Raw genomic sequence first — 24,307 nt, 5'->3', positions numbered from 1 at the left:
CTTGTGTTTTCCCTCTCTCCCACCCTCCACAGCACCTCTGGCTCTGCCTGCCTGGCACCTCTGCACACAACAGCATCACTGGGCTGTGCCAGGAGGAGCCTGACAGATTCACAGCAGGGAAATTCAGTGTGCAGGGACAGGGGAGGGCAGGGGGACCCACCTGGCCCTGTCACACTGCAGAAACACCTCCCTGTCACCCCTGCCTCGAAAGCTCTGCCCCTCACAAACAGCAGCTGGAAGCATCACAACAGGAGCTCTCAGGCACAAAACAGCAAAAAGGCCCCACTGCCCTCACTTGGTGCTGCCAGGAGAGGAAGGATCAGGCCAAAGCACGAAGAGATTGTCTGAAAACTCCTCTTGATCCACTGCCTTGGTTTTATTAGAGGTGGAAACAGAGCAAAGGATCTTGAGGGAGGCAGAGAAGCCATGCACAGCCTATGAAACCCGGCCAAGTCCTGAGAAACCTCGGAACCACTGCTCAAATAGATTTTAAATGGAGTCCCAGGCCTTCCTGCACTGAGGGTGATGAAGAATAAAATGAGTTGAGAGCTTTTCAATGCACACACTGAGGACAAATGGCTTTTTAATTGATAATGCCAGGAGCTGGAGCCAGGGGATTCATCAGCAATGTTTTGGCACCTCTCAGGACTGCAGGATTCTGCCCATACTTGTGTTAAATGACACATTAACAGGAGCAGGAGTGCAAGAAGAGTGCAAGGACTCACAGCAGCTCCAAGAACTCCAGGAGCTGCTGCCAGAAATCATCTCTCAGGGTCCCCCCATGGAGAGCAGCTCCTGCAGTGCTGACAGCAGCTCCCAGCCAGCTCCTTTGGCTTGGATTGTCCCCTGCAGCACCACAGCTGTCCCAGGGGACAGTGAGCACAGGAGATGATGGTTCAGCTTCAGCCCAGTCATCCTGCCCAGCTTTGGGAGGCTGGGGTGCCCCTGTGCCCTGCCCCTGTGCCCTGCCCACCCTGGCTGTGTGCTCTGCTCTCCACTCCCCTCAGGAAGCTCTTCCCAACCTTTCTGTCACAGTTTTGTGGCTCCTTGGGACCATGTGGCAGCCCAGGCAAGGAGATGAATCTTGGAGAGACAGTAATTACTTCTGTCAGATTAATAAATTAATAAATCTCCCATTTGTTCTCCAGATTTAATTTACAATCCTTGCGTTTTCCTGCCATGCAAACACACCATGGAAAAAATATGGGAAGGCACCAGAGAAGCAGGAAAGGGGAGAAGGAGGCTCCAGGAAAGGGCCACCTTCCCCTCTGTGAAGCTGTTAAGCATCTCCAAGCCACTGAAGGGGCTCCTAAAGTTGCAGAAAGGTGAGAGGAGGAGGAGAAACTCTGCCTGCACAAGGAGCAGCCCCCCTGGATGGAAAATCCCAGCTCACAGTGCAGACATCTTCATCCTGCCTCTCTGTCTGCAAAGCCAGCCAGGAGGAATTCTCAATTCAGGCACTCTGCATAAGAGATCTACCTTGGGCTGGTTAATTCTGGAAGTGCCTATTTTTTCCCCTGGACACGAGGGAGTCTGGATGATTTGCTCCATTTTCCCTTTTTGTTTCAAAGCAGGGAACTCAGTGAAATGGAGCTTTTCTCACTGACCCAGGCAAGAGGGAGAGCTCTGCTCATCCAGAGACTTCCCAACCACTGCTGAAATCTCTCACAGAGGAGACCTCAGCCTGTTGTCTCAAGGAGCTGCTGAGCTGGAGAACCCATCTCAGGAAAGCCTTTTCTCTTCAGAACTGACTCCTGAAGTGCTGCCCTCCTGGGTGGGTCTTAACCAGGACAGCCACAAGGGGAGCATCAGCTGAGCCTGCCTCCTCCTCCTCCTCATCGGCACCACTGGTTTTTGCCCAAATTTCTGAGCAGAACTCGTCTTTCCCCTTCTCCCTTTGTAAATTCCCCCTCTGAGAAAAGCGACACCGGCCGAGGATCAGATTTCAGCCTCATCACTTAAAGATGATTCCTTTTGGCCCAGAGCTGGTCCAGCCTGGGTAAAATGATGCCTGGTCCCACCCCCTGCTGCCCTCCTGGAGCCGCGGTGCAAACCCAGCTGGATTTCTCGCAGGGGAGGAGACACTGCAAGGACCTGCCCCTGTTTCCCAGCTCAGCAGAGCTCAAATGGAGCATCCATGTAGAAATAATAGGAAGGGGAGGAAAATTAGGATCCTACTGCGGGCCATCAGGTCTTTTCCATTCCTTTCCCAGTCATACATCCCTGGATGACCCTGGATTCCCTGCCTTGCTTGCAATTTCTTGCTGGCAGGCACGCAGGCAGGAGGATGAGAGGCTCTGTGCCAAAGGAGAGGTGGTCAGAGCAGGAATAGGAGCAGAGAAGCCAACAGAACCAACCTCTCCTGCTCCAAGCATCCCAGACAGCAGCACGCTCACCTGAGCAGGTGCAGCGCTAACCCAGTGCTGTTTTGGGGAGGCAGAAGGCAAATCCTCCCAGGATCGCTGTTCCACGGCCACATTCAGGGCACAGAAGGTAAAAAAAACCCACCCTGAACAAAAGGCAGCAGCGGCTCCCTGCCCCCTCCCTGCAGATGTCCGCTGGCTGCTGCCTAATCCGCCCGGGCAGGCAGGCAGCGGTGTCACCCCGGGGGGGACAGCGCTGTCCCGCACAAAGGGGGGGTCAGCAGGGCTGGGAGGGCTCAGCCCCGCTCCGCTGGGAGCAGGAACAAAGCGCCGGGGCCGGGAATTCAGCGCAACCAACAGCATTTCCATGCTAATGAGCGCTGCCCGTTCCATCCTGCCGCCCGTGGCAAATTGGAGCGAAAATCCGGGCTTGAGAGGATGCAACTTTTATGTCCGATGAGCGTCGCTGGGCTCCAACACCAATCCTCTGCCTCGGTTTATTTTTAATTGACTCCTACTAAGCCGGAGTGCATTTTCATCCTTTCCAAATGGAGCAGCTGTTGAAACTGAAAATCAGCAGCAGAAAGTGCGGACGTTTCTATTTTGCGGTGTTCGCTCCTCAGCTCTCCATTTCCAAACCTCAGCAGCCTGCCCAGAACAAAGGATGCCTTGGTGCAGAGCATTAACCCCATCCTGAAACCTCCGAATCCCCGTCCTTGCAAACCCTCGCATTCCACTCGGAAAGCTGCACATTCCATCCGGAAACCTCTGCATTCTCACCCGGCATCCCTCGTGTCCCCATCCTGCCCTCCTGACATCCTCATCCTGCAGCCCTTGATATCCCCACCCTGCAGCCCTCACATCCCCATCCTGCAGCCCTCACATCCCCATCCTGCCACCCCTGCATCCCCATCCTGCATCTTTCATATCCCCATTTTGCAAAATCTGCATCCCTATTTTGCATTTCTCACATCCCCATCCTGCACCTCTCACATCCCCATCCTGCTAACCCTGCATCCCCATCCTGCATCTCTCAAATCCCCAGTTTGCAAAATCTGTATCCCCATCTTGCATTCCTCACATCCTCATCCTTCACCCCTTGTTATCCCCATCCTGCAACTCTCACATCCCCAGCCTGCAACCCCTGTATCCCCAAACTGCAACTCCTGCATCCCAATCCTGCATCCCCAACCTCCCCACCCTGCATTCCTCACATCCCCATCCTACACCCTCTTATATCCCCATCCTGCATCTCTCAAATCCTCATTTTGCAAAATCTACATCCCCATCCTTCCTTCCTGACATCCCCATCCTTCCTCCCTCACATCCCCATCCTGCACCCCTCCAATCCCCACCCTTCAACCCCTGCACCCCCATCTCGCATCCCTTCCATCCTCAGCCTTCAAACCTGCATCCCCAACCTGGATCCTTCACACCTGCATCCTGCAGTGCCAGGTCTCTGGGTCACTATCCCTCCCTGGATCCTGCACTGAGTGTCACCAGCACGGTGACAATGTGCCACTGCTCAGGTGAACCTGGAAAAGCTCTGTCCCCAGGCAGGGAGTGCTTCCATCCCTTCAAACAGGGTCAGCACATTTATCCTGTGTACCACTGACCAGCACACAAACTCCAGTGTCACCCCATTTTTTAAAGTTTTTCTAAGTTTTTTTGATTTACATTCTTGTAATGAACTTTCTTACATGCTTGATGTAAATAATTTATTGTTTTGCTTTCTTTTATGAAGGAGGAGAAATTTAATAGACTGTTAATTTGTCCAGTGTCATTGGAGAGGTGACACTGTCATCCTCCAATCCACTGTCACTTTTCAAAATCTATAAATGGTAAAGTCAGGAATTCAACCCCCTCTTTTTTACCTTAGAGAGTTGTGTGTCTGTGTGGTTTTATTTTGTGTCCTATAACAACACCCCAGCACCTGAGAAAATCCCTGGCAAGGCTCTGGCCCCTGGAGTGGACAGCTGGACTCCAGGAGCTCATCCCAAGGCTGGGATTTAGCAGGCAGGATGTTGGGATCAGGCACCAGAGCTGACAAGCTTTGGTCCTGCTCACAAACAAGTCCTGCCCTCCTCCACAAGGCAAACACCAGCTGGCCAAGCCGTGGCCATCCACTGCTCAGTCCCAAGGCACAATAATCCCCAGAATTCTCATTATTGTGGTGCCAGAATGCACAGACCTGGCACTCCAGAATCCACTGGGGATTGCCAAAGCCCTGCACCGAGCCAGAGCCAACATGGCAACGCTGCAAGTGGGATGGAAGCAGGAGCTGGGACAGGATCAGCTGTGGGGTCTGCCTGGCTCTGAGGACACCCAGAATCCCCTCCCTGCACACAGGGGAGCAGCCAGCTCCTGGGGCTGTGTGCCAGGGGTTTGCAGGTACCTGGCCATGGACTCCAGCTGCTGGAGAGGTTTCTGTGCAAGGCAAGAGTTGCTAGTGGGGGAATGAAAGCTCAGCTTCCCTCCCTCAGCAGTTTGCAGCAGGGCTTCTACAGGAGCAGCTGTCCAGGGCCTGGAGCCCTAAGCCAACAAAGCCAGAGGGAAGCTGGATCTGGTGTAGGAAGGACATCCTCCTCTCCTTGGCTTCCTTGGAGAGCAGAATCTGAGCCCCAGGAAGGAGCAGAGGAGGGGAGTGGATCCAGGTAACACTTTGCTGGCACATGTCAGCATGGCTTCCTCTGTAAATAACATTTCACACCAGGGGCATGCTGAGTGCCAGTCACTTCAGGTGCTTTGGCACATTTTAGCTTTGCTGGGAACTGAGGTGTTCAGAAAATCTGTCACTGACCAGTGTGCTCCAGTCTTAAAATAATTGATTAATTAAAAGCTGACCCTGAGGTTTTTTTCTGAAGGTCTGTGCCTAGCTCTAAACCCTAAAAAAGCCATTTTTATCTTTTGCCAACCAAACAAATCCAGCTTCAGACCTCTGATTAAATATTAACAACTTAGCACAGACCACAGGCAAGCTCCACAGCTATTTATTGCTCCAAAGGCAGCTGCAGCAAGAAACACAGAACAAAACAAACAAAAACCAGCCAGGAACGAACGGTGTCATCCACATCAACAAGTTTCCCTTGTGTGCTCGAGTCAGCTCAGAGCCAGGGGGCATTTCAAGCACGTTTCACTGGGCTCAGAGCTTGGGGACCTGGTGCTGTTGGAGCTCTCCCAGCTCCAGGTGCCTCCCTGCACTCCTTTCTGGAGGGCTCTGTGTGCTGGGGGTGTCAGTGCTCCCCACTTTGGATCTCACAGCAAACCCCCTGTGATGCCTGAAGAGCTGGGTGAGGGTGACCTGGGGACTGGCAGGGTTTATCAGCCTTTCATCCCCGTTTCCAAGCCCACTTTGGGGCTGGCAGAGGCCTGGCAGTGACATTTGGGGACACAGAGATGAGGTGAGGCACTGAGCCCACCAGCAGCCAGGAGGGGTCAATGTTTGTCCCTGTGAGTCACAGCCAGGCGTGGGACACCACTGGAACCCCCAAACTGCCCAGTGTGCCCCCACTTTTGTGCACCCCAGAGATCCACCAAGGCTTTTCCTCAGTATCACCCCCATCCCCTGGAGCACCAGGACAAAAGGGGCTTGTTCCCCACGGCTCTGCTGATCCTCACTGGAAATCACAAGGCAGCTGTGCCTGTGCTCGGGCTCTGAGCCAGCCTGGGATCCCCCTCCCCACCTGGTTTCCCAGGCAGGGCTCAGGTTTCTGAGGCACAGGATCAAATAACCCAGCACTCAGGGCAAGATATGATCCCCTATTACCAATTCCATGCAAACAGCTCTGCTCTTGCCAGGATTAAAAGCCAATTAAAGAACCTTGCATTTCAAGGGGAGAGGAAGATGAGAGCAGGGGCTTTTGTGGGGTTTTGTTGGTGTCTGGCTGGTAGGAAACATCCCCCATAAGGATTATTGATGAGTTCTTTTCAGATCACATTGATTTTGCTCAGAGCCATTTGGGACTCGTGTCTCCAGAGGAAAAAGAGAAACACAAAGAGGACAACAACAAAATCCCCACAAGCCGCGTCCTAAAAAGGAAAAAGAAAGAACTTTTATTTGCAGGAGGATCAATGGTGTTTGCTGAAGTCAGCAATTGGTGTTTTGGGTTTCAAAGCTTTCTCAGGGCGAGGGAGCCTCACTCTCAAGGTGAAGAGCAAGCTCATAAATCTGGGAGAAGCTTCAAGCCCAGAATCTGCTGATTCCCCACTGCAGGGAGGGCAGAGCCAAGAGGAAAAGGGCATTTGCTCTGCAAACAAGGAGCAGGATGAGCCTTGTAAATCGCTGCTCACAGGGGAACAGGTGACATTCAGCCCTGCTGCACTCAGATCTGGGATAAAGGGGAGCACAGAGGTGACTTTAAGCCAGCTCTGCACTCACCAGGGCCATGTGAGCACCTGGTTCCTCATCAGCACAAGCCTCAGGTCTGATGCTGGGAAAACAAAGCTTGTCTTCAACACCTGACCCCAGCCCCAGAGCCTAAAACCATGGGAGGGTTTGGAAAGGAACTTCAAGATCAACTTGCCACTCCCCTGCCATGGACAGGGACAATTTCCAGGTTGTTCCAAGCCCTACCCAACCTGAAATGCCTCCCCATTGCCTCCTGCCCTGGGAGCAGACGTGTCCAGGGCAGGGGAAAGCCGGAGATGGGAAAATCTCCAGCTGGGGCTGCAGCCAGCCCAGCCAGACTGCAGCACAAAATGCACGGGGAGAACTCACCCCATCGATGCCACTCCCCCAGATTCAGGAGGAAGAAGGAAAAAGCCTCATCATCAAACCCCCAGCCTGCCTCTGCTGCAAGTGCCCTCCCCAGGAGGAGCCCTGGCTTTAGGATCACAGGATATTAGGGTTGGGAAAGCCCTCCAAGATCATCCAGGGCAATGTGACCAAACTCCCCCTTTTCACTAAACCACAGAGCCTTCCCCAGCCTGCTCCCATTGCCCCCAGCCCCAGTAGCACCAGTTTGGAACCAGCTCCTGCCCCTCAGAGCAGCCTCCTGGTGCCAGGGGAAGGGACCAGGGGTGTTTAGCACCCCCACCCTCCTCAGCAGGCAGGCAGGTGACCCCTCAAGGTCCCCTGCAAACCTGAATTATCTTCTGTTTCTATCAGGATGCTAAACTAGCACAAAAACATGTCTGTCTTTCTGTCAATCTGTCACTTCGCCTTCGCTTCACTTTCGTCTGTCAAACATTAGCCCAGATCTCGCTGTCAACAAGCAGATATTTATTTGTTGTTTCCTCTTTTGTTTGCTTTGTTTTTCCAGGCCATTTCCACTTGAGATGCACCCAGGCAGAGCCATACACACACAAATAGCAGGGCACCATTTTCACTCCATTCCAGGCTTTTTTTACTGGAAAGGCTGGGAATAACTCGCTCTGACAAGTGACTCTGCACTAAACCAAGCTGCCAGCTCCTCTTGGCCACACACCTGGGCAAGGTGAGGGGAGCTGGGCTGGCCAGGGATGGTCTTTAAGGTCTTTCCAACCCAAACCAGTCTGGGATTCCATGGGAATGGCTCCAGAGCTGGGGGAGAGGCAGAGCCCCCTGTCAGAGCATCCTCACTGCTTGTGGCCATGCCAGGGGGGCAGGAGAGCTCCCAGACCTCACCTGAGGAGATCCAGACCTCACCTGCACATCCCCAACCCTCACCTGAGGAGATCCAGATCTCACCTGAGGAGATCCAGACCTCACCTGCACATCCTCAACCCTCACCTGAAGAGATCCAGACCTCACCTGAGGAGATCCAGACCTCACCTGCACAGCCCCAACCCTCACCTGAGGAGATCCAGACCTCACCTGCACATCCTCAACCCTCACCTGAAGAGATCCAGACCTCACCTGAGGAGATCCAGACCTCACCTGCACAGCCCCAACCCTCACCTGAGGAGATCCAGACCTCACCTGCACAGCCCCAACCCTCACCTGAGGAGATCCAGACCTCACCTGCACATCCCCAACTCTCACCTGAGGAGATCCAGACCTCACCTGCACATCCCCAACTCTCACCTGGCTGCTGCCACACACCTGGATGGGACACCCAGCCTGGAGGGGAAGGGAAAGGCGGAGAGCAGGAGGAGCCTGGGGACTGCACAGCCCCAAGGGGGGACCCAGGGAGGAGCCAGAAGGATCCCCTCCCTCTCTCCTTCATTTCCTCCCAAGATTAAAAAAAGGAATATTTTTCCTGCCTGGATTCTCTTTCCCAGCGTCCCCGGCCCATCTCAAGCCACCCCGTTGCCATGGCAACGGGCCGAAGGAACAGATGGACCTGGCAGGCAAATCCCCCTCGGAGGGGAATGCTCAGGGCCACAGCCTTGGGGACAGCGAGGTCACCACCCCCTGGCACCCTCCCCTCATCCTCCCCGTGGCCAGGCCCTGGTGGCACCTCGGGGTGGCTCTGCAGGAGGAAGGGACAGGGATGTTCCCCTCCCAGGGGGGCTCAGATCCACCTGGCTGGGGGAAATCCACATTTTCTCAGACATCTGCAGCATCTCCCTGCCTGCCTCGCCCCTAAAGCAGGGCACTGCCCAACAGGAGGGCACAGGGGACACAGGGCCATCCCTGCAGTGAGGGGACACGGGGCTCAGCCTTGTCCCAGAGGGATTCATCCCACCAGACTGGGCTGAGGAGAGGGGTGGGTGAGATCAAACTCAGCCATTAATCTCCCTGGGGATTAACCATCCACGTGGGGCCGTGTGTGGGGCTTTGGAGCAGCTGAGCCCTCCTGGAGATGCCAGAGCTCCTCTGGAGCATCTGAGAGGAGCAGCCAGGCCTGAACTGGGCACCCAGAGAGAAAAAGGTGCTCTTTTACCCCCTCCTTCACCTCTTCCTTCACCTCCTCTTTTACCTCCTCCCCTCCTCCTTCATCTCTTCCTTCACCTCTTCCTTAACCTCTTCCTTCACCTCATCCTTCATCTCTTTCTTCACCTCCTCTTTCACCTCCTCCTTCACCTCATCCTCCACCTCTTCCTTCATCTCATCCTTCACCTCTTCCTTAACCTCTTCCTTCACCTCATCCTTCATCTCTTTCTTCACCTCCTCTTTCACCTCCTCCTTCACCTCATCCTCCACCTCTTCCTTCATCTCATCCTTCACCTCCTCTTTCCTCACCCCTTTTCCAGACTGAGCTCCAAACCTGATGTGTCTCTCTGTGCTCAGCCCCAGAGTTGGTTCCTTTTTTGGGGGAAAAACAGCAAGTGTGAGGCTACACTTGAAAAAGTGAAAGCCTCTTGAAAGCCTCCAAAGCTGTCTGGGCCTGCCCAGGTGAGGGGCTCTCTGTGGGCAAACACGGCCTGAAGGCATCAAGAAAGAGGAAAAATATAAAAAAGAAGAAAGGAAGAATGAACAGAAATGGCTGTTTTTTAGGAGCTTTAGCACAGGCTGTGCCAGCTGTTTTCTCCTGAAGAACCCGCAGCAAACTGATTGTCCAGAGCCAGTTTTGGAGCTGTTATCACCACCCTGGCTGCACACAAAGCCCTGTGGATGGTGTGGGAGCTCTGCAGCCCCGTCCCCATCCCAGGGCCACACAGGGGCTTCCTTCCCAGGGAGTCCTGGAGATCCTCAGGGATCAGAGGGGGCTGAGGAGCTGTGGTGGGGTCCCAGGACACGAGATGAGAATTTGACTTAATTTGACTTCAAAATGCTGATTTGTGATTCTATTCTATATATTATATTATATTATATTATATTATATTATATTATATTATATTATAGTATATTATATATATATTTATTATATTATATTTATTATATTATATTATATTATATTATATTATATTATATTATATTATATTATATTATATTATATTATAGTATTATATTATATTACATTATATCATATCATATCAGATCATATCATATCATATCATATCATATCATATTGCTGATTTATTATTTTATGTTATATTATGTTAAAAATGCTATATTAAAACTATACTAAAGAAATAGAGAAAAGAACATTAGAAGGTCAGACAAGAAGAAGAATGACAAGGAAAGCTCATGACTGACTCCTCAGAGTCCAGCACAGCTGATGGTGGTTGATTATTAAATTAAACAATTCACATGGAACTAATCAAACAACCACTTACTATATTCTAAAGCAGCAGATAGTTATTGTTTATATATATATTTTTTTTCCTGAGGCTTCTCAGCTTTTCAGGAGAAAAATCCTGGCAAAAGGGATTTTTCATCAAATATCACAAGGAGGGGGAGCAGGGTGGGGGGTGATGGTGCTGGGGGGGCTGAACCCCTCGGGGCTTTCCTTGTCCTTGGGAAGCAGCTTTCCTTAGGGTTCAGGAGGCAGAGGAGGGGGAGCAGGGTGGGGGGTGATGCTGTGAGGGGCTGAACCCCTCCTGCCTGCCCTGCCCTGCCCTGCCCTGCCCTGCCCTGCCAGGCTGCTCCCTCCCCACGGCCCTGGCACGCTCTCAGGGCTGCTGGGTGCTGGCCTGGGGGCCCAGCCCGGCCCAACCAGCTCCAGCCCACACCCGTGGGAAGCTCAGAGCCCGTCCTGCCTCTCAGGTGTGGCCCTGGCCCGCGGGCTCCCGCTGCAGAGCTCGGCTGCCAGCTCAGGAGGGAGAGAGGGAAGGGCACCAAAGCCTCCCAGGGCATGGCAGCACCAGCACCCCTGGCTGGGCCTTCTTCTTCTTCTTCACAAGGGGTTCCTTGATATATACATATATTTTTTTCCTGCTGGGGTCTGGAATGCTTGCAAAGTTCTGACAATCCCTCATATCCTTTATGGCTCTATCCAAAGTTCACTATAATTACCCTTTTTGGGGTTTCTTCTCCTTCATAAGGGGTTCCCTGATATATTTAAGGGAGAGAGGGAAGGGCAGCAAAGCCTCCCAGGGCATGGCAGCACCAGCACCCCTGGCTGGGCCCTCTTCTCCTTCACAGGGGATATTCCCTGATATATATATATTTTTTTTTCCTGCTGGGGTCTGGAATGCTTGCAAAGTTCTGACAATCCCTCGTGTCCTTTGTGGCTTTGTCCCAGGTTCACTGTAATCTGTGCCCAAAGCTGCAGTGTCAGCAGAAGACCCTCACACTGAATCCATGCAGAAAGCAGCTGGCTTGCTGTGTTACTGCCTGTTGTCTCCAGGGCTTTTCCCTGCCCAGCCCAGGCTGCCCCACACCCTGCCCCTGCCCCTGGAGCCCACCTCTTCCCTCCTTTCCCGGATCAGAGCTGCTCCCCTCCCTGCACTGCAAACACCACTCAGCTCTGAGATAAGAAGCTCTCCAGCAGCACTTTATTAATCCCACAGGAGGCAGAAAGAAGCAGAGTGAAAGGGTTTGGTGTGGCCAGGACAGACTAATGTTCCACAAAACACCTTTGCAGTAGACAGCCAGGTCTTTTTCCCAGAAAGTCTCCTGGGAAGCTTGGGTAATAATTAACAATTATCGAACTTTAAACCCTCCATCTCTGTGTGTGTGTGCTGACCAGGGTTTTGTAATAACTCCCCCAGTCTGGAACACTCCCAGCCCGGGGTGCTGGGGTGCACTGGGGCTGCAGGGTGAGGAGGAGGATGCAGACAGACTCCGTGGGCAGGCAGGAGGCAGCTGCTGACTCTGCTGCTTCCCTGCCTCTCCACTGAGCTTGGAAGTGAACCTCCCTTCCTTCCTCCAATGAATCCTGCAGCTCCTTTGGCCACAGAATGAGGAGGCTCTTGGTGGCTCTTCCCAGGGAAGTTTCTCCCAGCCTTGGAGTGCCAGAGACTCTTGCATATGGCTGAAATCATCATCACCCAGGAGAGAGACTCGAGAGCTTTTCTAGCACAGAGACACTTGTTCAAACCCATCTGCTGTCTGAGGCAGCCACAATCAGTGCCACCAGTGCCAGGCTCACACGGGGACAAACTGGGAGGCTCAGTGGGCCTGGGTGCCATCCCTGCCTGGGGGAAGGACCACAGAGTTTTGGAAGTGCTTGCTCATGCAATAAATGGTGTTTCTGTCGTCTGTGTCCTACCACGGGGCAGCCCAAGTGCCAGCAATCCTGCTCACAGCTGTGCAGAGAGGTTTTGGGAAGAGCAAAGCTGGAGAGTCCCACTGCTGTCATGGTGGGACACCATGAGTGTCACCTACTGTCACGGCAGGACGTCCTGGCAGGTGTCAGACAGACCCAAGGACAGGGCAGGATGTGAAGCCCTGACAGTCATTCCTGACTGCCCAGCACAGTCCAGGCTGTGGAAGGGGCAGGGAAGTGCTGAGAGTTCCAGCCCACACCTCTCACCCTCCTGCAACCCCTGTCCTGGAAACCAGAGGTGACCTGAACACAAAACCAGCAGAGCAAGAAATCAGGAGAGCTTTGAATTCAGGCAGGCAGGGAAGCCAGTGGGCTGTGTTCACCCAGTTCCATGATGTCAGCCCCACATCCCACACCCAGAGCAGCCAGAAACTGAGCCCAGTGTTTGCACTGACAGAATGTTTGTACTTGGATCCAGGCAAAAAAGCATTTCCTGCCTTCCAAACTCCCTGGGCAAGGAGCTGCCTGCTTCTGGCAGCCCTGAAAAAACGACCAAATAAAGAGGAGTCACCTTTCCCTGAGCTCTGCCAATGTCTCCAGCCCGGATCAGGGAGGATCAGGTGTGCAAGGCACCCTGCAGACACGGGGCAATGTGAGCAGAGCAGAGAGGGACAGCTCCCAGCAGCTGACAAGGGAAGGCACACAGAGGGGAAGGGAGCTGGCCAAGGATGTTCCAGGAAACGCTGCCAGCCCTTCTGAGCTCAGCCTGCCTTTGCCATCACCTCCAGGCCATTCTCTCCTGTAAGTAAAAGCTGATTCACGCCTGGTAGGAGTCAGTGTGAGGCAGCAGAGATTCCCATGGCCAGGGAGGTGCTGTCAGGTACTCCACGGGCACGGCAGCATTTGAAATGTCAAGAGCACAAAAGAATATATGTACTTAAGGAGAATGGTTTGAGCCTTTTATTGCCAAAGTGAGTTTAGAGGCAGTGAAAGGTCTCAGATCAATACCTGCAAAACTGCAAATTGGAGTCCTCCCCTTTGCCACAGAGAGGGTGCAGCTGAGACAGCATCTGCACCAACAGCCTGCCCACAGCCCTGCCAGCCTGCCTCAGCTCTGACCTTCAGGACTTGCCTTCAAGTGGCAGAGGAGAACTCCCCCCTCCCTTGCAGCCCTGGGCTTTTGTTGCCCGGATGCTGATTTATTTAACTTGGGTACATTCTGTCTAGGGAACAGCCTGAGCCCTGATAAACTCACTCCAAGTGCACACTGAGGAGAAGCCTGCTTCATCCTGCAGGTACAGACAAACCCCAAGGGGGGTTTGCAGCACAGCTTTTGAGGGAAATCCAGAAGAAAGCTCAAGTACCAGGCTGGCTGGGGCATTTTGGAAGGTGAAATGCAGTCACCTGCTCAAGTGCCCCATTGCAAAAAGGCTTTTCTTCCCCTCCCTGCCCCACAGCTGTCCCTGTGCCCAGCCCCAGGGACCCCTGGAAAGGTTTTTCCCGTGCAGAGTTGGGATCAATACAGCTGTCAGGCTCTGGCCACACTCCCCCTGCTAATTGGAATTACAGCAGGCAGACAGCAGCTCTCACTCCATCTCTCTGTCGCTTGTCATAATGGAATCAAAACCTCTCTCTCTCTTTATCACCGAGCGTGACAGGAGCAGAGGCAGCCACAGAATCCTCCAGATGTCACTGGGGCTGGGCAGAGAGCCCCTCCCTGCCCAAACTCCACCTTTTGGATGGAGAGAAGTGGCCTGAACCCCCCCCAGGCAGGAAGGGATGGGGATGTGGGCCGGGGGTTCAGCCCCAGGTGTGACGAGGAAGGAGCCTCCCTCCTCTTCCTCGCTGCCTCACCTCAGCCACAGGTTTCCAGTGGCTGCCAGAGGCAGAAGTGAGCAGGGATCACTGGATAAGGCAGGAGGCAGCCTGGCACAGGCACGGGGCAGTGAGCAGGACTCAGAGCCAGAGCTCTGTGCTCACACAGGAGCCCCTGCACGTCTCCTCCCCCCTGCTCTGAGGGCTTGGCCAATTTACAGAGCCAGGGTGATCCATTCTGGGCAAATGGTGCAGCACCCGTGATTTGTTGGCCATTATCAACCAGCAGAGATGCAGGACTGAATTACCCAGAGGAGGGAGGGCTCAGCAGCCTGGACGTTCCCAGCTCCCCTGAGAGTGGCCATAAACAAAACTTAAATAATTAGAGTGCTTGGGTGGAGATGCAGCCTCTAAGTATTCTTAGGCTTGTGCAAATATAGGAAATAAATTCTTGGAAGGTGCCAGGCTGGATGGGGCAGAGGGAGGCTCATTTTCCAGATCACTTGAGAGCAGCCGTTATAAATCTCAGTGAAAGATGCACCTCCCCAGGCTGGTGATATTTTTAAACTCCAAGAGAGGGGGGGTGGGGGGGAGAGAAAAACCACATTTTAGTATTTACACCACAGGCGAAATGGGTATTTAAAAATCAGGGTACATTTTCCAAAGTCTGTTCCTGCCACGCCAACAAATAAAGAATTTTCTTTCTATAGTGTGCTAGCTGGCAATATTAGCCCCAGAGAATTCACTGCTACCACCATCATTCTGTTGTGAGCTGAGAAATCAAATTCCCAGAAGGACTGGGGGAGTCAGGGGATAAAGGTTCTTTCACTGGCAGCTCCAAAGTGAATCAGCAGCAAATGCAAATCCTGGGAATCCTGAGGGGTGACTCCTGCCCTGTCCCTGCTTGCTGGGTGTCTGGGATGGTGTCCCAGGGCAGTGTCCCAGCCCTGCTGAGGCCTCTGGAGCTGGGAATCCATGGATCAGCACGGGCAGGATCACCAGGCCAGTTTTCCTTCCCAATCCTTCCTCGTGCTGCAGTTGGTCAGAGCTGCAGTGGGCCCACCTCAGGTTTTTGGGTGGAAATCTTGACAAGAGCTGGCTGATCAGGGGTTGGATGAGGCTGCAGGTGAGAGGATGTGAGAGCTCCCAGCCTGCCTCTCTGGAGAGCCCCAGATAAGAACTGCCAGGGCACTGCCTTTCCCTGCAGCCTCCTTTTCCCTCAGTCCTGCTCCTCTTTCCCTCCTGGGGCACAGAGAACATTCCCCCTTCTACAAGCTCTGCTCTGTCCAAGCCTTTCTCCCTCCCTCCCAGCCCTCCACAGTCCCCTGCCATCCTCCACAGGACCCCACCCAGCTCCTACCAAAGGGGTGCACAGCACACCCATCACAGCAGCCTGCAGATCCCCAAAGAAGCCTCCAGCAAAGATCAGGGCTCTGCAATCACTCCCTGGGACAGGAGATCCCCACGAGCCCTCCCCTGCTTTCCCTGGGTTCTCACTGAATCTGAGCTCCAGGTAAATTTGGCAAAGCTCAGCCCCATCACTGGGAAAAGTCTGTCCATCAAACTGACACACAGAGAGCTCCAGGCCTCAGACAGAGCCCAGGTTTTGGGGGGCTGAGCTGGAGGAAAGAGATCCACGGCTGCCCTTTGCCCTCAGCACCCTGCACAGGGAAATAACCTCACCGTTCCCAAGTAAAACATCCAGCACTCCATGGAGCCTGGCAGAGCCCGGAGGGGTCCTGTATCCAATGGAAACTGGCAGCTGAGAGGAATTACAGCATGGCAGGGATGCTGCTATGCAACACATCCCCCATCCTCAGCGGCCATCAGCGGGCACAGCCCCGCTTCTGCCCCGAGCCCAGAGATGTCCCTTCCTCCAGCACAGTCCCCAGACACTCTCCTGGTGCAGCTGAGCAGGGGAGGAGCCCAAAGAGCCCCAGCAATGAGCAGCTTGTGCAGCTGTGCCCCACCAAATCTGCTGCTGCCTCCTGCTCCAGCCCTTAGAACAACAGAAGTGAGGAGACAGGCAAGAAAAAGGAAATACAGCCCCTCCAGAATGGCAGAGATCTTCTTCTTGTGTGTCCCTAATCTGGATTATCCATCCCTAACATTTCCTCTAGTTTGGCACCGCCACGTTAGGAAGGCCATCAGCACTGGTGGGATCAAGACTCTGGGCTTGCCTCCAAGGGGTCTCTGCTGATTGTGCAGCCCAAGAAAAGTCAGGGTAAAGCCCCCTGGATGGTAAAGCCCCCTGGATGGTAAAGCCCCTCTTCCTAAGAAAAATATAGCCAGAGCTTGAGGCAGGTGATTCTCCAGTGCAAAGTGTCCTCCTGACTGCAGGCTTTGTAGGGTGTGATTTCAGGAGAGGTTTCAAGGCAAGGGGAGCCTCCATCAGGGCCGTGGGTTTGGGTTTGGGTTTGGGTGAGTTATGACTGCCCAGAGCTGATAACTCGGGGCTGGGAACTCAGAGCTGATAACTGGCACCAGGCTCACGCTGGGCTGCCCAAGGACAGGGCAGGGTTCATCCCTCCCTGTGCTCTCTCCTGCCCTGAGGGCCACAGCTCCTCACAGGGCAGCACAACCATCCCATGTCAAGCTCTGCACAGAAATCAGGAGCAGAGCATGACAGAAGCTCTGACCTCTCTGCTCCCCTGCTTCTCCCATTGAACTCTCCCCTGGGTGTGTGACTTCTGCCCATCAGGGATCATTTGTAACCCTTGGCTCTGCCAGGGCACTCAGCACAACAACCTCTAATTACAGCCCTCTGCTCCTGAGTCACAGCAGCCTCTTGTAGCCATCAGCACCAGACCCTGAGCCCACAGCCAGAGCTCTGCCCCCAGACTGTGCCCTCGGGCTGTGAAAATGGCCAGTGGAAAGCTGCTCCAGCGGCATTTCCCTGGAAGGGGAAATGAAAGGAGAATGAAATTAAGAAATGAAACCTGGTTTTGCACACGTGAGAACCTCAGAGCAGAGAGCAGAGACTGTCAGGACAATTCCTAAGTGAAATCCCTGCACCCACACAGCAGCAGCCTCACTGCCTGGAGCCACACACAGCACAGGGCTGGCTCTGCTCTCAGGTGGCCACACAGCCCTCCTGGGTCCCTCACAGACCGCCCTTTGTGCTGGAATGTTCTGGGAAGGCTCATGCTAGCCCTGGCTGGCAGGACCCTCTGTCACTCCTGGCCGTGCTCCTGATGCCCCTCTCCAGCACAGGGGGAGGGAGGGATGGATCTTCCACAAGAGAAGCAAAACAGCTCCAAAACAGCCTCAAAACAGCCTCAAAACCAGCCTGATGACAGGCAGGGAGAGAAGTGCAGGGAAGGGAGGTGGAGGCTGAGTCCTCTTGCCTAAGCAGGCTTGGGAGTACCTGCTGTCTCCCAGCCAGGTGGTCCAGCTGGTGCCTGCCGCTGCTCCGAGGCAGGGATGTGATTTGCAGGTCCTGGACCACATCTGGAGCATCCCTGCATGGTTGGGAGCAGATGGAAGCACTTTGCTGTTTCCTGCAGCTAGAAAGGCAAATAGGCTGGGGTGGAGGACAGCAAACCCCTTCATTGTGCTCCAGCTCCCAGGGAGGAGAATCTCACTGCTCCTGCCTCTCCTGGGCTCTTCTCCCTGCACACCTGGAGGCTGAAGTGCTGTCCACCAGTCCCCAACTGGTCTGGCTCAGAGCCAGGGAGGGCAGGCCCGCAGCAGAGAGAGGAGAGTTGGGTGGATAATGCTTAGCAATGCTTCCAGCTTGCATCACACCCAGCAATGGCAAGGCAGGATCATAAAACCTCCTGCAGGGGCTGCTTTGTGGTGGGGGAATGCAGGAGAGATGGCTCATCAGGTTGGGTCAGTTCCTCCCACCCATCCCCAGCAGCCCACAAAGCTGCTGACATGACAGGAGACCCCTGGCCAGGCCCTCTGTGCCTTCCTAAGCTGGGCCCTCCTGTCCCTCTGAGCTGGGGACAGCAAGGGACAGGAGCTCTGTCCCCTCCTCACGGCCAGGAGCTGCTCTTTGTGTGCCCTGGGACTGCAGCAGAGATGGAGCTGCCACAGCTCTGGTGGGAAGGGCTGCAGTCAGTGCCCAGACAGACAAACACTCGGTGGCAGCAGGACTGGGGCACCACCCGTGTCCCCAAGGAGCTGGGACACGGCTCAGGGCACAGACAGTGACACGTGCTGCCAATTTCACTTCCCATTTCTCCATGTGACAGAGAAGGGAGAGGGGAACCTCTCCTTCCTTCCTCTTCACCATTTGAGCAGATTTTCTTCTGCTCCAGAGCTCTTGAAAACCCTGGCTGTGTGCTGGGATGTGCCTCAATCCAGCCTGGACTAATCCTGGCAAAACGTGCACCTGGGAGAACATCCATGGCTCAACTCAGCCAGGAGGAACCGTGGCATGAGACCTCTCCTTCCTTGGTTAAACCTTCACCTGGAACTGCTGAGTGTTAAACAAACCTTCACCTGGAACCCTGCTGTGTGTTAAACAAAGCTTCACCTGGAACTGCTGCTGTGTGTTAAACAAAGCTTCACCTGGAACCCTGCTGTGGGCTCAGAGCAGGGAATCTCCTGCTGGGATGGCTGAGCTCTGGTAATTAACACCAAGAGGTGTCTCCAATGCAAACCGGGTCCCTGCTCCAGTGGCTGGCAGCACCAGCTCACCCTTCAGCAGAGCTGCCCTGATTTAATCTGACATTATTTGAAAAAGCAAGATCTCCAGGGGCTGTGAGACTGGAGAACCTCTCTTTGTCCCTCCCTCATTTGTTTCTGCTTTTTTGCACTGATAAGCCTGGCTGGCCTGTGAAAGGGATGAGCAAGAGCCATCAGCACCTCGGGCAAGGATGTTGCAAGGTTCAAACCCTTTCTTGGCAGTCCTGAGGACTGTGGCCATCCTCCTGAGCACTGGCCAACCTCTGCAGCTCTCCCACACAGCCCAACTCCAGCTCTTCCCAAAATGCTTGGCTTGGAGCAAACCAGTCTGCTGGAAGGTGTCCCTGCCCAAGGCAGGGGCTTGGAAGGAGGTGATCTTAAGGGTGCCTTCCAGTCCAAATCATGGTGGATTCTGGGATTAAATCCCCTTTTTCCTGCAGTGCTTGCCCCATCCCTGTCTGCTGGCAGTGCTGTGTGACTCCCCAAGTGGGAAGAGGTGGGAAAAGGCCACTTGCTGCTGTCCCCCCGGGCTGTCCCCAGCCTAGTGGCACTAGCAGAGGGCACGGTGGCAGCCAGGCCTGGGAAGCAGGTCATGGCCAACCTGCTCTTCTGGTTCCTCCCGTGATTCAGCCGAGGTGTGAGCCCTGCTCAAAAGAGCCCTGTGGTGCCTCCCTTTAAGCTTGGCTTTTGTGGCTGGTCCAGCTGCAGCCCAGAGCAGGGGTGATGCAAGGAGAGATGTGCCAGGCTCTGCCAGCATCTCCTCGGCCACCAGCTCATCCCAAGCTCTGGAAGTGCTGCTGGTTGTGCCCCTGGAATCTCCCTGTGGAAGGGACTGGGCTGGGAGCTCCTGCCTGCTCCAGGGGGCAAACAGCACCTCTGCCATGGGGCAGACACCCCCTGCTCCTGGGCTGAGCTGCCTCTGCCCCAGCCTGGTGCCTCACCCACGCTGACACACTCAGCAGCTCCTCTGTTCACACCAGGGTAAAACCCGACCGGTCGGTTTAAGTGAGGTTTAAAGAGAGAAAAATCAGCCAAAGACAGGCTTTGCTTCCTGAAATAGCCCAATGCTGCTGTTTGTGAGGTTTGGGAGGAGGCAGGTGGCAGGGGAAGAAAAAAATAACAACCAAGAACTCAACCCAAAGGCTGAATGAGGCTCTGGCAACTTTTTTTCATTTTGGAAGCTACTTTGGGATATTAAATCAGCTCTAGAAAGTACAAGATGGAGCAGATCCTGCAGTGACACGCTCTGGCTCTTCCCAGCACTCCAGAGAGCTGTTGTAGCTCCCCGAAATGAACCCTCCCTCCAGCTGCAGCCAAGTTTGACCTCAGCCCTGCAGGTCACCACGGCTCAGCCAATGCTCCTTTGATGGAAAAACCCCGTGGCAAAGCAGCTCCAGCCACCTCTGCAGCTCTCCCCTGTGGAGCACCTCAGAGCACTTTGCAAAGTGTTCCCAGGCCCCTCTGGGAGAGCAGGAGGCAGCCCAGCCCTAGCAGAGAGGAATTTGTCTGGCCCAGATGTGCAGAGGCAGGACCAGGCACAGATGATGCCTCTGCTGTGTGTGGCTGCATCTCGAGCTGCAGGAGCTCCACGGTGGGGATAAACAGACGGATTGTTAAGGCTTGTAAAGCATAAATTGAACTGCAAGCGTTCCTAACCTCTGCCTGGGATCTCTCCTCCCCTTCCCCCACGGCTTTCTGGGAGCCCTGTTGATATCAGTATCTTGAGTGGAGCGTGAGCTGATACCTGGTTCCAAATGGATGGGCACGGAAGGCTGCAGGAGCCATGAATTGAATCCGTTCTGGACGATTGAACCGCTCACATTAAAGATAATTTGTAAAGCAGATTTTTTATACGAGGCTCCTTACAGCTTTTACAACGGCGGAACTTTTATTTCCTTATCAGAGCAAAGGAAAAAAGCTAACATTATCTGAAGGGGGAGGTGGGTGGGAACGGAATGAAATGGCATTGATCAGCTGGACATGAAAGGTTTCCCAGAGAGCAGGCACTGCTCTGATCCTTCTCTGGTCTTGGGTACGAAACCACATTTTCCAACAAGTCCACAGCCACTAATTCACTTGTAGTAGAGGATCCTGAGTTTCCTCTCCTTGTTAAGCAAGCTTGTCTGTGTTCAAAGCTTAAATACAGCTTTATATATGTTTATAGATATGATTTTGGCACAATGCATTGAGGAGCTACGTGGGATCTGGTAAAAACTCTCTGCCTTGTGCAGCACTGTGCTCTGGGTCCATCCCCAGCACCCAAACAAACGAAAGAAATGAATGAATAAATATTTAATACCCAGGATCAGACACTCCTGCAGCTGTGGTGCATCCACCACTGAACTGGTCGGGCCGAGAGTCTCGCCCACACAGGCTGCAGGGCGCTGGTGCTCAGGGCCAGGGTTTGGGGAGGATGATCCTCCTGGAGCACTGCAGAGCTGGCTGTACCCCGGCCTTGGCAAGGTACCACGAGATGCACCACTGGCTTATCCTGGCAGAGCTGTCAGCGGGACAGTGCAAGACAAACTGCCACGCTACTGCAGTGGCAAGACAAGAGATGGGCTGCTGGCAGCACAGCCCTGAGAACAGCCAAAAATAGGAGGAAAAGTCTCTCTTGGCAGGACAAGGTGAGATGCCAGGCTGTGTCAGGGTCACTGCGTGTCTCCTTGGTGAAAGCAATTCCCAGGGGAGCACAAAGTCCTTTCGGTTTAGCCAGCACAGTCACCGGAGCGTTGCTGCCCCTCCAGCGCCTTTGCCCGGGGCTGTGGGGAGCGGTTCCTGCCCGGGGCTGCCGGGCGGGAGGATGAGGAGGGAAGGTCGGGTGAAGAACGGCATGGAAAGTTCTGAGACTCCTTGAGAGGAGCCAGAGCTCAGCCAAGCACCTGCCTGCAAGCACAGGGGAGCGCGGGGAGCCCGAGGCTGTCCCTTCCGTCACCTCTTTTTGCAATGCACAGCAGATCCCTTTGTCCTGGGAACACCGAGGTGCACCCAGCCCTGCTTTCTCATCGCCCTGTTAACCTTTTCCCTCTCACAGCCTCCCTGGTTTCTGGATCACCACCCCCTCCCGTTCCGTCTCTGTCCTCATCCATTTTAACCAGACCATCCAGTCGCTGGGATCTGTTGATCTCCCATGCCCTGATGTTATCACATCCCCGTCTTTGCCAGGGAACTCTGGGCCCTGGCGTTTGCTCCGATAGCCCAGACCTCGCTCCCATCTCAGAGTCCCAGCCCAGCCAGCCTGGCCGCTCCTCTGGGACGCTGCCCCAGCCCCAGTATCGGAGGAGTGGACGCAATTCCACCCTGCCTTCATTGCAACTTCTCTCCAGCTGCAGATCCCAGCGCTGCTGCGGGCACAGGCTGGATCCGCTCCCGTGCCAGCGCTCCAGCCCCAGCCACCGACAAGGCAAAACCCCGGCTCTGTTTGCATCTCTCAGTTCATTCACAAGCTGCAAACGCAGACTGCCGATCCCCTTCCCATGGCTCCGACTCCCGGAAAGCCCTCCAGGATGGCATTAACCCGTTCTGCACTGGAGCAGAATAAATGAGTCCCCGCAGGGCACTGGCCAAAGTGGGTCACTCGCCCGCTTCCCAGCGCTGTGCCGAGCCTGGGGCAGGTCCTAGCCCCGGGAAGGGACGCACGGACTGCTCTGCCAGCGCCCGGGCGGCTCCAGCGAGCTGGGAAGCAGCCGATGCGCATCTTTGCCCATCTCCTCCGTTCCAGAGACGGATCAGAACCCAAGGGATGGATCGGAACCAAAGGGATGAATAAGATGCCATCAGGCAGCCAAGCTCAAAGGCAGCGAAAGGAAGCGCTGAAAGGTGGGAGCCGTCCAGCCCCTCCGCAAAAGAGCCCGTGGGAAGTGTGTGCGGAGGGGAGCGGGGATTTTGGGCATGCTGGAGAGCCCAAACCCTCCGTCTCTCCTCCCGAAACATCTGCGCTCCCTGCCCAGCCTCGTGGCTGCCTTTCCGGGGAAGCCTGGCTGCTGCGCCTCGCTAGACGCCGCTCGATCCAAAAAGCAAACAAACGGCCTCGGCTCGCAGGGCTCCGGAACCCGCTGCCTGCAGCTGCTTCCAAAACAAACGAGCGTGTTGTTCCGAGCAGAGCCGGCGCTTAAACCGGCCCCGGCTCTTCTCCCACCCTCGCACAGATGCTCCCACACCTGCTCCGCACCCCAAAACGCCGATCCCACCCTTCCCCGCCGCTCCGCAGCACTCCCCGCGCCCCCTTTCCCCCGCGGGCACCCCGCAAACCCCGCCGGGGCCGCCTCCAGCCCCGCAGCGCCCCGGCGGAGCCCAGCGCCCTCCGGGGACCGGCTCACCTGGTAGGAGCGCGGCTGCCAGGATGCAAACTCCGATAGTCCAGCACGATGCACGGCAACTTGTCTGCAGCCGTGAAGCCATGAGAGTTCCTTAAGAGCGATGGGCAGGGGTAGGTCTGGCAGCGCCGCGGGGCCCCCCACCCTCCCAGCCCCCGGTGATGCTCAGGTCTGCTTTAAAAAAAAAAAATTTCAAAAAAACAAAAAAAAAAAAAAAAAAAAAGATTGTAGGTGGGTGAGGACAAAGAGGCGGCGGGAGGGCTCCGGGGGGAGCTCCGCACATCCGCGGGGCCCCTCTGGGCGGGCGCGGGGCGCTCCGGCCGCGGGGCAGCGCGGGCTCTTCCTTCCGCAGAGCCCGGGCGAGAGACGAGGAGAAGAGGGGGGTGAAAAAAATGCGATTAAAAAAAATAATTTTTTTTTTGAGGAAAAAAAAAAAATCACCCAAAAGAAACCCCAGACAAAAAAGAAAGAGGGGAGGTAAAACAAATAAAGAGCAGCGAGGCAGAGCCCTCCGCGGGCTGCGGCGGTGCCGTGGCTCCGGCGGCGGGGCTCGGCAGCCCCCGCCCGCTGCCCGCCCTGCGCTGGGGCCCCGGCGGCGCTCAGGCGGTGCCGGTGCGGGGCCGGGCGCGGCGCTCCATGGCCGGGCGGGGGGCGCGGGGCCGGGCCGGCCGCGGGGCGGGGGTGCCCGGGTGCGGTGCCCGGGTGCGGTGCCCGGTGCGGGGCTCGGCGGCCGCGCTCGCACTCACGCACACACTGGCGGGAGGAGCCTGCCCCGTGATGTCAGCGCTCGGCGGAAGGAGGGCGCAGAGTTAACCCTTCGGCCGGCGGCTCCCGGGGATGCGCGGCGAGGCGAGGGCGGGACGGGTGGCCGGGCTCGCCGCCCGCCCCTCCGGATGTTGGCAGCTGGCGGCAGCTGGGCTTTGTTCGCCGTGTCCGGCCGCGCCGCGCAGCCCAGGGCGCCTCGCCGTGGGTTGGCGGAGATGCTCCTGCCTCGCCACGCGGGGCTTGTGGACTTGAGCTGTTCCTGAATTCTTGAGCTGTTCCTGATTCCTTTCGGACTCCGGAGCGCCCGGGCCGCGGCTCTGGCAGTACCCGGCACCCACCTCCCCGAGCGAACACATTTTTCACCCCGCGCGATGTGAGTGAAATGCGTGGAACCTAAAGCGGCGATCCGAAACGCCCGGGATGTGGATACAGCACAGCGTTTTCCTGGGGCCTGCTG

At 55.3% G+C, this 24,307-nt stretch overlaps 1 protein-coding gene across 1 annotated transcript in view; it reads right to left on the bottom strand.

Moving 5' to 3' along the window:
- Positions 1-23,644, bottom strand: part of NECTIN1 (nectin cell adhesion molecule 1) — a 62,793-nt gene extending 39,149 nt beyond the window's left edge. The window contains exon 1 of the mRNA XM_030231316.2: positions 23,089-23,644. Coding sequence (XP_030087176.1) covers positions 23,089-23,170 — 82 coding nt within the window. The 5' untranslated portion in view covers positions 23,171-23,644. The remainder of the gene's footprint in view (positions 1-23,088) is intronic.
- Positions 23,645-24,307: the final 663 nt, after the last annotated feature.

This window comes from Serinus canaria, chromosome 24 (genome assembly GCF_022539315.1).
Source record: "Serinus canaria isolate serCan28SL12 chromosome 24, serCan2020, whole genome shotgun sequence".
In the NCBI taxonomy this organism is placed as follows: Eukaryota; Metazoa; Chordata; class Aves; order Passeriformes; family Fringillidae; genus Serinus; species Serinus canaria.
Note: the sequence above shows the minus strand (reverse complement) of the source record. Positions and strands in the feature narration are given on the sequence as shown.